General features: G+C 39.1%; 1 protein-coding gene across 4 annotated transcripts; it reads right to left on the bottom strand.

Moving 5' to 3' along the window:
• Window positions 1-91: 91 nt before the first annotated feature.
• LOC127420377 (DNA endonuclease RBBP8-like) lies at window positions 92-14,779 on the bottom strand. Of its 4 annotated transcripts, none has more exons than XM_051662632.1 (17): window positions 14,538-14,779; window positions 12,269-12,369; window positions 9,995-10,037; window positions 9,792-9,887; window positions 9,593-9,705; window positions 9,034-9,109; window positions 5,303-5,487; window positions 5,139-5,166; window positions 4,936-4,961; window positions 4,158-4,210; window positions 3,944-4,014; window positions 3,136-3,853; window positions 1,524-1,647; window positions 1,392-1,426; window positions 1,073-1,175; window positions 887-968; window positions 92-792 (listed from the first exon to the last, which is right to left on the bottom strand). In XM_051662632.1, exons 2-16 carry the CDS (start codon window positions 12,333-12,335, stop codon window positions 889-891), a joined length of 1,818 nt encoding a protein of 605 aa, XP_051518592.1. In that variant the 5' UTR covers window positions 12,336-12,369; window positions 14,538-14,779; the 3' UTR covers window positions 92-792; window positions 887-888. The 4 variants fall into 4 exon arrangements, with proteins under 4 accessions (XP_051518592.1, XP_051518591.1, XP_051518590.1 ...); XM_051662631.1 differs by having other exon boundaries at window positions 92-818; window positions 12,269-12,373; window positions 14,577-14,779; XM_051662630.1 differs by having other exon boundaries at window positions 12,269-12,373; window positions 14,577-14,779.
• Between the last annotated feature and the right edge of the window lie 277 nt (window positions 14,780-15,056).

Genomic DNA, 15,056 nt, shown 5'->3' with positions numbered 1-15,056 from the left:
TCTATTTGCACTCTTACTGCTGTAAGTGGAAAATTCACTATTACAACATAGGTGCTTACCATCTCAAAAAAACAAAAGGGGAAGCAGTGGGTTTTCATTTTGTCACATGTACAAGAAACAGGCCGTAGTGCTTAGACAGTGACAAAAATAGACCTTTGACAGCTGTGCTTTTGAGAGCTCTTACACGGAAGAGAGATTGAACGCAAACTGAGCGTAGACATGAAAATGGTCAAAACCAATAAACTGAGCGTGAATCAAAGCAAAAAAGTGTCAAATATAACAAGTGTAGATCATTAATGTTCCATGAACAAATAAAGAGAAAGAAGAAAGTGAAACGTGAAAATGAATGAATGAATCTGGTTGATTTGTCCTTACTGACAAGGGGCTGTCAATGAACACAGTTATTCGGTTCCTGTTTTGGTACAGCCAAAGACTGATGTGAAATCGACCCGATAAAGAATCAAATCCACTTGTATTTTAGAGCTAAATGTTTGGAGACTTATGAACTGTTTAATCTCAAGTTCTTCTCATGTATGAATTCAGAAAAAAAAAAAAAAAAAAAACAGGAAACTAGCATATTTGCCACACTAATACTAGATCTATTTCAGTTCTGGTGTACTGCAGTATAAATTCTGCTTGTTAAATGACATTCATGTTGACAGAGGTGCCGATAAGGGTCAGTGTTTTGATAACTCAAGCAAACACCAGAGATTTGGAGGATGGTGACGGAGGATGAAGACAAAATGCTGGGTCGAATAACCACAATAACAGCGTGATCCGTATATCCACTGCCTGTAAAAACGAACAGAAAGAAACATCTGAAAAATTCCATGATAATGGAATTCAACAACCAAAACACTCTTTGAGAACACTGACAAATAGAGACCTTCATCTTTGATCTGGCTCTGCATGGTTATTTCCTCTGCTCAGCCTTATTTTCTTCTCTTTTAGTGAGTGATGGGAAAGAGCTAAGACAGGACAACAAGTCAAAAAAGTGCATTTCATATGATACTAAATGTATAAAATGAAACAATTGCATAAACGAAGATAATGTATGAATAAATGATGACACCATCAGTATTCTGTGCTGCTCTTTTTCTGCTTGTTTCATAGTTGTTGTTCTCCTTCTCCTCTGGCTCCATTGGTCTGCTCCCTTGATCATTGACCTTCACTGTCTAGTGTTTGTTAACCACAGTGAAGCAGAAGTTAAACTGATCTCAGAAAACCAGAAAATCTTAATAAAATCTGTATGTCATTTAAGGACAACATAAATGTAATACTGATACTGTATATCTGACATTATATCAGTATCCATTTTGGTTACAGTACTAACTTTGCGTCACAAATGTAACCAGTGGTAATGGGTTAATTGAACATAAGGTATCTTTTACCTGTCCTCCAGGTTTAAGTGACTCCATAACCACAACTGGAAGGCAAAACATGCACGCATATGTATACATAACGAACACAGTGCAGTATAGACCAATTCAATTTTAAGAGACCAATGAGTTTGAAGATTTTACCTGGTTGAAAGGAAATGGTCAGTGATGGGATTTTCTTGTTTTCTGAGTTGACAGACGTTTCAGGTGCTGGAGAAGTTTCATATTCCTTTACCCCTTCCTGTTCCTTGTCTTTTAGCTGTGTAAGCTGAACAAGATCACAGTTAATATTATTTGCATACTAGTAAATACACACACAAACACACACATATACGTATAAATAGGTGGTTGACATGAAATACTGTTGGGATGTCCCAGCACTGTGACATGCTGTACTCCATCTAAAAATTCTTTTAAACAGCATCTTGACAGTTTATATATATATATAATTATTATAGATGCAGTTTTTATGATCTCACATTAATTTGAGTGCTTTCAAAAATTCATTTGTCACACTGTCTTGATGTTGATATTAAAACATTTGCAAAAAGAAACACAGTGGCTGTGTCCAAAATCACTTGCTGTCAGAGTACGTACTGCATTTGATAAAGAATGCACTTCTCGACCAGTTAAAAAAAAATGTTTTAATAATAATAATCATTTTTATTTATATAGCGCCTTTCAATGACCCAAGAACACTTTACAAAGCATAGACAAAAACAGAAATTAACATATATAGTCATTTCAAGCATGTAAGCAAGTATACAAAAAAGAAAATACAAAAAAAAAAAAATGCAATTTGAATGCATTCCCAAACATGAAACTTCATCCGGGAATGTTGGCATTGTCCCGTGACCCGAACGTATGTTTGGGAATTTGTTGAGTGTAACTGGATTACAAAGTAATTAGTTATTGTAATCCAATTACTTTTAGGCACAAAAAGCAATGCATTACATGAATTTCCAACTGTAATCAGATTACAGTTACTGACTTTCAATGAAAGTAATTTTAAGTACATTACTTGGGTTGCAAATATTAAAATATTTATGCATAATAAGATAAAAATTCATATGTTCATTTGTATGTCTTTTTGTGTTTCTGTGACAGCTGAAGGGTGTGCAACAATAAACAAGGAGAAAAAGGACATTGTTTTGAATTTGTTGAATGGAAAAACAAAAAACAATCAATTTGTAAAGTGTTTTAGAAAGTAACTTGAAAGAAAATTAGTAATGTGATTACTTTTTCAATGAAGCAATCAGTAAAGTAATCTTATTATACTTTGAGAGAAGTAGTTAGTAATTTGTAGTGAATTACTTTTTTTGGTAGCTTACCCAACACTGCATATGACATAGTAATAAAAACTGCCAAAAAATGACTCCGGTTTTGTTAAACAAGCATGATTTTAACCACTAGGAACAACTTACTTGGTATATATAGCAATGTCTCGCTGTTCTCCGCAAGTTTTTTAAATTCAGCGTTTTGGATGTCTCCTCAGCTCCGGTGGCATTATGGGATAGTACAGTATCCAGAGGATGCACACTTCAGAATCTCACCGGATGTAGTTGGACATTTGGGCATTTCTCTATTACTTTTTTATGAATACTGATGAATACTACTTCATTGGCATATTGTTTTTGGGATACTACTTAGTAGGGATGTATACATATTCGGACACAGCCAGTGCTGTACTGTATTTTCATGATGCTATACACCTCAAAAAGAACTTGTTAATTTATGAAATTGAAATACTGTGTACCTGTGTATAATTATCTCCTGTCTGCAGGTCATTCTGCGGACTTGATGGGTACTGAGACGATGATGAAAGTGGAGCAGGTGGTGAGGAAGATGAAGACGAAAATGCATCACTCTGTGACTGTGTTTTCTCTTTCTCTTTGCTATTGGAGCGTCCTGACTCCGACAGATCCAAAGGTACTTCCTCTTCATCCTCTCTCAGGTTCTCTCCAAAAATCCTCTCTGGCTGCACTGCTGAGTCCCTCCACTCGTGTGGTGTTGTAACAGCTTCCACTCCTGCCACTCTCTTTTCTTTACTTTCTGCATGCTCTGAGAGATGCCTGCGTGGAACCTGCTCTGACCAAGCGTGCAGACTAACAGGGCTTGGGCCATATGTGCGAGACTGGAGGCCATTGATTGGTGAGACCAGTTTAGGGAATTGCAGTATATTTGAGCTTGGAATTTGGGTCTGGCTTGGGTGAACTGCTATCCCGCTACTAACAACAGAGCTGGGTGCTGATACTGTTACCCAGTCAGTGGATTCTGAGAGTGGCCAGGGGAGGTGACCAGACTTGATTGGAAGTGGCCGGAAGGGAACAGGGGTGTGGATGTGTTGCCGGGTGGCATGTTCCTCAGAGGCAGTTGATGAAAAAATAGGATTGTTCTTCAGTGGACTAAAAGGAGTGGGGAGAGAAGGAGACAAAGGGGAATGCCCTTGCTCCACCAAGTCTACACTGGAAGCTCTGTGGACACAGAAGGAGAAGGATTAGGATGTTTGACAATCTTTTGTCTGTTTCCAGTGTCAATGCGCCTACTTTCTCTGCCTGCCTCACCTCCTTTCTGTTCCATACTCTGTGCCCCATATCAATGGACTTGAGATGGGCAATTTGGGCTTATTAGGCTCCTAAGAGACAAAGACACAAAATTCAGCCATCAATGAGACAAATAAATTGAAATAATATATATATATATATATATATTTTAAGCAATCAATTTATTAGAACAAAGAACAAAAAGAACATTTACATGAAATTTTTTTTTACTTACAAATAAAAATGCTCTGGCCCAGCCTTGTATACGTTTGTGTTCTGAGGCTTTCTCTGTACAGAATAAAGGACATACAGATGTTTTCATCAGTTAAGATGTGAACAAGCCTATGGACATAGCTGCAATATCAGTCGAACGTTTGGACATACTTAACTGAATTTATCAGAATCAGAATCAGAATTGACTTTATTGCCAAGTAAGTTTTCACATACAAGAAATTTGCTTTGGTGTTTGATGAATACAATAACAATAAACATAGTAAGATAAATAATAAACTATATTTAAGATACAATATATAGAGAAAAAGTAAACTGACTGGTTTTAATAAAGGAGCTGTACAGTTGTGCAAAATATGTGCAGTTGTGCAGGGATGTGCAATATATGTGCAGAATACCATAGAATGTACAAATGTTCACTGTTCACAGTTCACAGAAAAGTTCACAGTTTGAGTATAATAAAAAGTGCAATAGACCAGATAAATGTTCTTTACGCTGATGCAAGACAGATGTGGAAACTATGTTAACATGTAGTGTCTATGGAGGTGGGATAAGAGACAGTGGCAGGGGGGTCCTAGGCCTTGTTTATGAGGCCAGCTGCAGACGGGAAGAAACTGTTCCTGTGGCGTGAGGTTTATGTTTCTAGTGATCTTAAAAATCTTTTTATCTAAAGGCTTAAATGATGAAAATTAGTTTTGTAGAGAACTTGTGCTAATGTTATTTAACAATATGTAATTTCTAAACAAAATTGCAATTTTAATAAAATAAAATAAAATACAAACCCTGTGTGGGACTGGCCACTTGTTCTCTTGTGTGACAAATCAAAACAAAACACAAAACAAAATGAGTGAATGTCCAAAGCAGACATGAAGGGAATTTGTGCTAATGTATTTTTATAATATGTAATTTCTAAACAAATTTTAAATTTCAATTTAAGAACATAAAATAAAAATAAAAATAAATTAAATTAAATTGAGTAAAATACAAGCCCTGTGGTGAATTTTCCACTTTCACTGAAGAGAAAAAACAAAACAAAACAAAATAAGAGAATGACCAAAGTGTGCAGAGAGTGTGCTTTAATCTAGTCAAAGGGTGGCTATTTTTAGGACGCTAAAATATTAGATTGATTTCTACTCTATTCCAATTTACCTAAGCTAAAAGTTGGACTGTTTTCTGTCTCACGCTTGACAGTCTCTGCATGTATAGTGGCGTCCCCTGGTGGAGGCTGGCTAGACTTTAGCCCTGAGGTCATTGGAGTCACAGCAGCCACTGTTTTATCAGGTGACAACTTGACCTCTGGAGTGATGGCGTCCTCTGAATGACCATTCTGCCGACTGAAAGGTGAAGAAATAAAATAAATATATTATTTTTTATGAGTATTATATGCAAAATATAAAATATTTAATTTAATACTATTCAACATTGCAGTGTTGGTCAAATCTAGCCTGAACACAAGCCACATCAGAATCAGAATCAGCTTTATTGCCAGGTATGCATACACATACAAGGAATTTGTCTTGGTGACAGGAGCTTCCAAGAATACAATTGTATTGTATTCACAATACAATACAGCAACAAGACAGAGATAAAAAAATAAATAATAATAATAATAATAATAATAATAATAATAATAATAAAATGAATAAAAATTGAATCAAAATAAAAACTGAATAGAAAAGAAAGTATATACATATACATATATATATATATATACACACTATATTGCCAAAAGTATTCGCTCATCTGCCTTTAGACGCATATGAACTTAAGTGACATCCCATTCTTAATCCATAGAGTTTAATATGACGTCGGCCCACCCTTTGCAGCTATAACAGCTTCAACTCTTCTGGGAAGGCTTTCCACAAGGTTTAGGAGTGCGTTTATGGGAATTTTTGACCATTCTTCCAGAAGCGCATTTGTGAGGTCAGACACTGATGTTGGACAAGAAGGCCTGGCTCGCAGTCTTCGCTCTAATTCATCCCAAAGGTGCTCTATCCGGTTGAGGTCAGGACTGTGTGCAGGCCAGTCAAGTTCTTCCACACCAAACTCGCTCATCCATGTCTTTATGGACCTTGCTTTGTGCACTGGTGCGCAGTCATGTTGGAACAGGAAGGGGCCATCCCCAAACTGTTCCCACAAAGTTGGGAGCATGGAATTGTCCAAAATCTCTTGGTATGCTGAAGCATTCAGAGTTCCTTTCACTGGAACTAAGGGGTCAAGCCCAGCTCCTGAAAAACAACCCCACACCATAATCCCCCCTCCACCAAACTTCACAGTTGGCACAATGCAGTCAGACAAGTACCGTTCTCCTGGCAACCACCTAACCCAGACTCGTCCATCAGATTGCCAGATGGAGAAGCGTGATTCATCACTCCAGAGAACGCGTCTCCACTGCTCTAGAGTCCAGTGGCGGCATGCTTTACACCACTGCATCCGACGCTTTGCATTGCACTTGGTGATATATGGTTTGGATGCAGCTGCTCGGCCATGGAAACCCATTCCATGAAGCTCTCTACGCACTGTTCTTGAGCTAATCTGAAGGCCACATGAACTTTGGAGGTCTGTAGCGATTGACTCTGCAGAAAGTTGGCGACCTCTGCGCACTATGCGCCTCAGCATCCGCTGACCCCGCTCTGTCATTTTACGTGGCCTACCACTTCGTGGCTGAGTTGCTGTCATTGCCAATTGCTTCCACTTTGTTATAATACCACTGACAGTTGACTGTGGAATATTTAGTAGCGAGGATATTTCACGACTGGACTTGTTGCACAGGTGGCATCCTATCACAGTACCACGCTGGAATTCACTGAGCTCCTGAGAGCGGCCCATTCTTTCGCAAATGTTTGTAGAAGCAGTCTGCATGCCTAGGTGCTTCATTTTATACACCTGTGGCCATGGAAGTGATTGGAACACCTGAATTCAATTATTTGGATGGATGAGCGAATACTTTTGGCAATATAGTAGTGCAATACAAATCTGTTACATGCAGTGCAAGGGAATGTAATGGCAGAAGAGGTAGGATTTGTTACTGTTCATGTGATGGATAGCTTGAGGGAAAACACTGTTCCTGTGCCTGATGGTTCTGGTGCTCAAAACTCTGTAGTGTCGGCCAGAAGGCAACAGATCAAAAAGGTAGTGGGCTGGGTGAGTGGGGTCCAGAGTGATTTTTCCAGTCTTTTTCCTCACTCTGGAAGTGTACAGTTCTTGAAGGGAGGGCAGGGGGCCACCAATAATCCTCTCAGCAGTCCGAACTATCCTTTGTAGTCTTCTGATATCCAATTTCTTAGCTGCACAAAACCAGACAGTTACTGAAGTGCAGAGGACAAACTCAATGACTGCTGAGTAGAACTGTATCAGCAGCGCCTGTGGCAGGTTGAACTTCCTCAACTGGCAAAGGAAGTACAACCTCTGTTGGGCCTTTTCCACAATGGAGTCAATGTGGGTCTCCCACTTCAGGTCCTGTGAGATGGTAATACCCATGAACCTGAATGACTCCACTGCTGCCACAGTGCTGTTTAGAATGGTGAAAGGGGTCAGTGTTGGGGTGTTCCTCCTTAAGTCCACAATCATCTCTACCGTTTTGAGCATGTTCAGCTTCAGGTTGTTTTGACTACACCAGTGAGCCAGCCGTTCAACCTCCCTTCTGTATACAGACTCATCATCATCTTGGATGAGGCTGATGACAGTAGTGTCATCTGTGAACTTCAGGAGCTTGACAGAGGGGTCCTTGGCGGTGCAGTCATTTGTATACAGGGAGAAGAGTAGTGGGGAGTGCACACATCCCTGGGGGGCACCTGTGCTGATTGTACAGGTGCTGAAAATGTAAGCACATTCTAGTTCTAGCGGGAAGACTAGCAGCTGTACATCATCGCACCATTAGCTAGTTAACTCCTAGCCAATCACATTAAGCCATTGCTTTATAAGTCTGCTCACAATCTATCACATTGCTGTTTCAGTGTGCTAACGCGGCAACCTCCACCACCCCACCGCCACCAGTTGAGTCACGTCCTGCACAGGGGGTAGGCTCCTCGCCCCTGCCTCCTATCTCCAGCAGGATCTGATGGTTCAGAGTACAGTTTCTTCGGACCGCCAGACGGGGCTTACTCAAAAGAGAGACATTACATGCAGGAGGTGTTGGTGTTTGTGTGAAGTGAAGGTCAGAGCAGGTGTGGGGTGTGAGATTGGGCCTTTCAAATCTACAGTAGAACACATTCAAGTCATCAGCCAGTTGTTGGTTCCCTACAATGTTGGGGGCAGGAGTCCAGTAGTTCGTAAAATGTTTCAGGCCACTCCACACTGATGCAGGGTCGTTAGCTGAAAACATGATTTTCAGCTTATCAGAATAGTTTCTTTTAGCCACTCTGATTTCCTTATTCAGTGTGTTACTGGCCTGATTGTACAAGACTTTATCCCCACCCATGTAAGCATCCTCTTTGGCCTGACAAAGCTGCCTGATTTCTGCTGTAAAACATGGTTTGTCGTTGTTGTATGTTAAATAAGTCCTAGTAGGAATGCACATATCCTCACAGAAACTGATATATGATGTAACAGTATCTGTGAGCTCATCCAGATTGGTGTCTGCAGCCTCAAAAACACTCCAATCAGTGCAGTCAAAGCAGGCTTGTAGTTCCAGCTCTGCTTCATTGGTCCATCTCTTTACATTGGAGAATAGCTACTTTACCAAAATGACTATTTTGTGCAGACCAGATTGTGTTTGGTAGTGTGGTACTACTTCCTCAAATACAGTAAATCAAATAATACCACAATCTGAGTGGGCACTGTATTTCCCCTTTTAAAACAACAGGAAACACGTTTGGGAAAATCAGTAAGCAAAAAACACAAAAGAGCAATGGAACATGTTGAGTGAATACACCACTCACTTGGTTCGTTCCCTCAGGATCTTCAGCTGCTCTCTCAATCTGTCATTTTCTTTCTTCATAGCAGTCATCTCAGTAACTACAGCAGTGCACAAACAGGAAATATCATTAATATTCACATATTCATCTGTGACCTTGTTGGGGTTTGAAGAAAGAAGAAGATATTGCAAAGGGATATCATTTCTTAAACATTTTATCATGCAAATAGGCTAATTATATACATAGTGCACCCAAAATATATTTGGACACTTAAGACACACTTTAAAATATGTACTGTATGCCATTACAAAATATACACCTGTGGTTTCTGTGGGAACTTCATTCATTAATATGACCTTAGAACAAGTTGGTTAAAGGTACAGTAATAGCAAAAATAGTTCTGAGAAAAGAACTAACATCATTTATTTGCAGATGACACTTGTTTTGATATTTTATATCTAACGCAATAGCTTTAATATGTTTTTAAATGTGCTTTAACTTAAGTGTCCAAATCTTTTTTGGGCCACTGCAGGTCTGTATTTAAATATGCATTTCATTAATGTATGGTCTATTTATAGCTCACCAAGTAGTGAGATATGCTGTAAACTCTGAAGCTGAAAGTTTTCATACTCTTGCTGTCTTTTTTTAGCCACATCCTGAGTGACTGTACACCTGTCACACAAGCCAGCTCGTAACCTGGGGATCGACAAACATATCCAGTGTAGGAAACGGTATGTGAGATTAAATTTAAGAGCATGCTCACACTTACAGTACATGCACACCTGTTCTCCAGTATTTTGATGTTCTCAGTGAGCATCCGTTGTTGTTCTCTCATCTGCTGGTTCCTGTTGTAAAGTTCTTCCATACGCTTTGTATCACTGCAACAGAACACAAACGCAAAACATTGATGATATTGATGTCATGGCCAGCCAATGTTTGTCAACTTTAGTTGCCATTGATAGATAAAAATGACCTTGAAACCTACATATTCTTTTTATTTGTCAGCTCCAGTACTTTCTCCTGCCACCCTATTGAGTGAGATGAAGACAGCACAGTCATTCACAAAGGGAAATGCATTCTCAGATGAAACTGCTACATATCATATCATATCATATCATATATCATACAAGAACCACTTAGTAGCCTTCTTATAGTCTTTAATTTAGAAGTTTCAGCATATGTGACATGTTGTCAATTCCTATGGAAAGTACTATTAACTCATCCCTCAGTATGTGAAAACAAACAAAAGTCACATCGACAGCAATGCACTTGCAATGGAAGCCTATGGGGCAAGGTATTCCAGTGGATTTAAAAAGAAGCTTGTTTAAGCATTTTTCCATACAACAATGTGTGTTATTCAAGCTGTAAAGCTACCTAAATTGTCCTTTCATCAGTGGGACTAGGTGGAGGTATGTCTGGTTATGCATTACATGTTTCACTACATAAACAGACACTTTCTAGTTTCCTTGCATGTTCTGAATGCAAAAAAGTATGCAAAAGTTACCAGCTTTACAAAGTCATGACAGGAGTTGAAAGAACTTCTCACTTACAGTATATGGTTACTACGTGATTTTATCACAATAGTCTTATGTTAACATATATAATGGTATTGTGGCTATACATTTCCTATACCGTTCCTACGGAAACATTTTAGAAAGGTATCGTATTATTTAAATTTGTATTCCAGAGCAATGCCTTACCCCAAATTATACCATGGGCTGTTGAATGCTTGATTCTGAATAGTTGAAGGACGTTCTGTGGTGTGCAATTATTTTCCAGTAAATGCACGGCTATGAAGTAGTTTCAGGTCTTGACCGCATAATAGTTCTATTTCACTTCACCAAATTATTTAAGTTATTTCAAAGAGCAGTACAGGCTACCACAGCAAATAATTAATAAAAGAAAGACATTGGCTAAGTAAACCAGATAAGAATAACAAACAACTTCTATATTATCCTAAATGTATTTTAATATCTGTGGAATGCATCCTAGCGCTCCCTCTGCCTCTCTCTCTCTCTCGTTCTCTCTCTCACCCACACTCACACACACACATACATATGCATACACATAGACACTCACAAGCAACACACTGAGCCTTGATGTCAACGCACCCCCAAGACTTAATAAAGCAGTTTTAGCAACTGAAAAGCTACATACAAGAATGAAGAAGCAACCACCCTGCTACTGAGGAGTGTAGTTAAACTAATAAATTCACGATTTGAAGTGGTGTTACAGACAAACACTGACAAGAGCCACAGCTTTCATTGTAAGTGCACTACTGTAAACCAACATTATCATACGGAAAGTTCGCATGTTGTTCCTGTACCCTAGGATCTGCCACATTATGCAGACTTATTGACATACGCCATCTCCCATCATACATTTTAGCACCGGCTCAAGCATGTTTAACTTGAAGATCAGAAGCGCGCTGCGTCAGCAGCATGGGAGTCCTGAGTTTGCATCCTGCATTGAAACCAGGAAGTATTTGCGTTCGCAGAATCAGTGATGAACACGATTCTGAGGTTGCATTTCCCCCCCAACATTACATTTTTACTCCACTGATGGTTAGGTTTAGGTTTGGGATTTGGGCTGGGGGGTACACTTTATAAAATATGCATTCCTTTTCACTGTGTTTCAGCCTGTACAGCTGAAAACAACTCACTTCATAACTTGCTTTTGGCACCCCTCCGTGGACATTCCACCCAGAAAATGGAGCTCACACATGCCCATACACCCAACAACACTTACCACTTTGACCACTGGGGGCAGAGTTTTGCATTTCAGTAAGCACAGACTGATTTGAGCTAAAGAAAAGACAACCTACTGTTTCCGATTTCACTGTGAGATCATGTTGTTTAAATGCTGTTTTTTTTTTTTTTTTTTTCACTGAGGGACAGGTTGGAATTACTTTGTGTTAATCAATGGCATGTCTCTGATGCTGTCCATAGAGCTTAACTTGTTTTTTCACCCTGAAAATTCCTTTCATGCAACAAGGCCTTTGATATGCTATTCTACATAGACACAAACAATTGTCACCTGATGTGAAATAAGAGTATAACACAACATAAGTGCAAACATACACTTCCTTCACACGTTATATTCTTCTACTTTACAGAAAGGCCAGTGTTGACTTTTTTGAGTAAGAACTGCAGATGCAGTCATATGTGCCTTGGTGGAGTCACGGCCAACAGCATTTTGGACAAATAATGAATGTTTGGGTCACACATATAGCATAAGCATGTCTAACATTCTGTCTTACCTTCGAGTTCATGCTCATGGACCTCCCGCAGTTTCTGCAGAAGCACTGAGAAACTCACCACAGCCATACTGGTGCTCCTGAACACCTGCCACTTGATTCGCCTTCCTAAAGAAAGCAGAGAGGGAAAGAATGAGAGAGGAGTGTTAGAAAGGAAAAATGTATATTTGTAGAGTAAATCAATCAAAGCAAATTTAACCTGCTCAAATATAAGCTTGAATTTCTGAGCTCATATTTAGCAACAGTATAAAAACCTTGCCTTGCCAAACTGGTTCTGCAGGGTGAGCACCGCAGGCCTAACTTTATTTGTCTATGCATGTGTGTGTGTGTGTGTGTGTGTGTGTGTGAGAGAGAGAGAGAGAGAGTGAGAGAGCAAGAAAAAAGGAGAGACTGCAATTTCACAGCATGTGTGTGTGCAGCACTTAAAACAAACAAACAAATAGGATCAGGAAGCTTATTAATGGCCCATGTAATGTGCCTTCAAAGGGAGTAAGCAGGACAGACAATCTTTTAAGGGGGTTCAATTTCTAAATATGGCATTGCACATTATCTGCAGTGACCTGTGTTATCTGTAAACATCCACACCTTTACCCCATAAGTGATTGTGAAGACCTGAATCTGTTTAAAATATTCACCAGATTGCTGAAACCCAAACAAATACTCTTTATTGCTGAAGTAATCACCTGATCCCATTGATCCAGTTTTACTAAATGTAATTCCATGAAACTTGGCTATATGTTAATTAATGGTGATACAGAGATAAATTACCTATAAATTGGTCTGAGTTTGGAAATCACTGCAATTTATTGCAAGTTTTCTCAGAGTCTGAGCGTAGATGAGCCAAATCAGTCTGTCTCAGGACAGATCATAGTCTGAGAATGCTGATTTTGATTAAATTTTGTCTAACAATTTAGTTACTTTTTTTCTTTGAATGGCAGCATAGACATATCTTAAAGCTGACAGCATACAGATGCACAGAAGAAAGTTTATGTGTATATGAGGTCATTCTGAAGCATATGAATTCAATATAATACCCGAAAAGTTAATTAGAGTTCAATCCTGTGTGCATGACTTCCAACTGTGATACAGCATGCTGGTAAGGGCACCTGAAAGGGTGTGGTTAACCCCCCCCCCACCACAATCGGTTTTGCATTTTGATCTGTGTGATTTTTGCCTGCTCCTTCACTCTCTCTGCATGTCGGGATATGTTAGCTAACATTTCTAAACTTTACAGCAGCGGGAGCAAGAGGGAACCTGTCTCTCAGAACTGAAAACTTTTCACACACATCACACACACACACACACACACACACACACACACACATGCACACACTTAGGGTTGCATGTGATTAGAAACTCTTTATTTAATTTATTTCACTGATCAACTTTACCTACTTAATTTACCCTACAAACAGGTGCAAATCAGTTCTGACCTGACTTTTAGTGACATTGACATCTGGGGTCAAAGATCATACATTCAAACAGTGGCATATAATGGGCACACTTTACTGATCCAACACAAAAAACAAACATCAGCCAACTAGACTTCTGGACAAATAGAGGCTGTCTTTGAGCAGGCCTAGGGCAGAGTAATAATATGAATATACATGGGAAAGTATGTTAAGAAAAACGTTGGGTTGGTGGATCAGGTCTGACATTGCGCAATTACTGCCTTTGATTTTGTTAGTGGGTTTTTCAGTTGGAAGTTGATGTTTGTTTGTATTCTGTATTCATTATAAGTGTGTTACATGATGACGTCTTGATTTAAGACTCCAGGGAATTATCAAATTAACTCTAACCTCTTACTAAGGGCAAAGAGACTTCACAAACATGTGCTTAGTTTATGACACAATGTCAATGCAATGACTGAGTTTTTTTGGTGGTCATTTATTCTCATTTATCCAAAATGCCTTGCAGATTATGAAATGAACATTCTCAATATTACTTCAAAAATGATATATATAAACAGAGGAAATGATAAACTTTAAAAACAGTTTTAGAATAAAACACAACTCCATGAAAAGATAAAGGCATATCCCTGAAAATCATGTCACCCCACCCATCTGAAATAGCTTGAATAATGAGTGATTATGTTTCATCTGGAAATAGAAGGGCAAAAGATCATGCTTAATGCTTTTGATGATTGATGGCAGTGTGCAATAGCTCAATAAATCCTATCATAATGGGAAATCAAAGCATGACTGGTAAACACTGGTAACACTGGTAAACCTAATCAACAGAATCAGTTTAGGTAATATGAAATTCAATTCACTTGCCTCCAGCTAAACTCGCAAGCTATTGCCTCACTCACCCCGTGCCACCTTGTGGACAACGAACACCCGAGCCTAGAGATGTCAATCACGCCACTTGCCAATCACACAATGCTGTCTGTCTCCTTGTCCTCCTGAGCCCCTGGGAAAGGCACATCGGATTGGAAAATATATAGAATGAGGACGAACGAAGAGGAGAGGTAAAGAGGAGTTTTTCATACGCCCTGCACTCCTATCCTCCTCCGCCTCCCCCACTGACGAGGAAAACAGGTTTGAGCAGTTCCTCGCCATGGCACATAAACACCAGTTCTCCCCTGGATAAACCGGTACTGCTAAAATCCTACTAAACCTGCCTGGCCACAAAAAAAAAAAAAAAAAAAAAAAAAGTCCTCAAAAGGATATAGAGAACCTATAGATACACAAAGCTGCTTTATTCTGCTTTGATTTGCTCTTTTAATCTGAAGAAACAAAAGATGAATTTTCATAGCTTAAATTTATCTGGAATATATACAGGTGCATCT

This window comes from Myxocyprinus asiaticus, chromosome 29, assembly GCF_019703515.2.
Source record: "Myxocyprinus asiaticus isolate MX2 ecotype Aquarium Trade chromosome 29, UBuf_Myxa_2, whole genome shotgun sequence".
Taxonomy (NCBI): Eukaryota; Metazoa; Chordata; class Actinopteri; order Cypriniformes; family Catostomidae; genus Myxocyprinus; species Myxocyprinus asiaticus.
The sequence above is the reverse complement of the archived record's forward strand: the minus strand, read 5'-3'. Positions and strand labels throughout refer to the sequence as shown.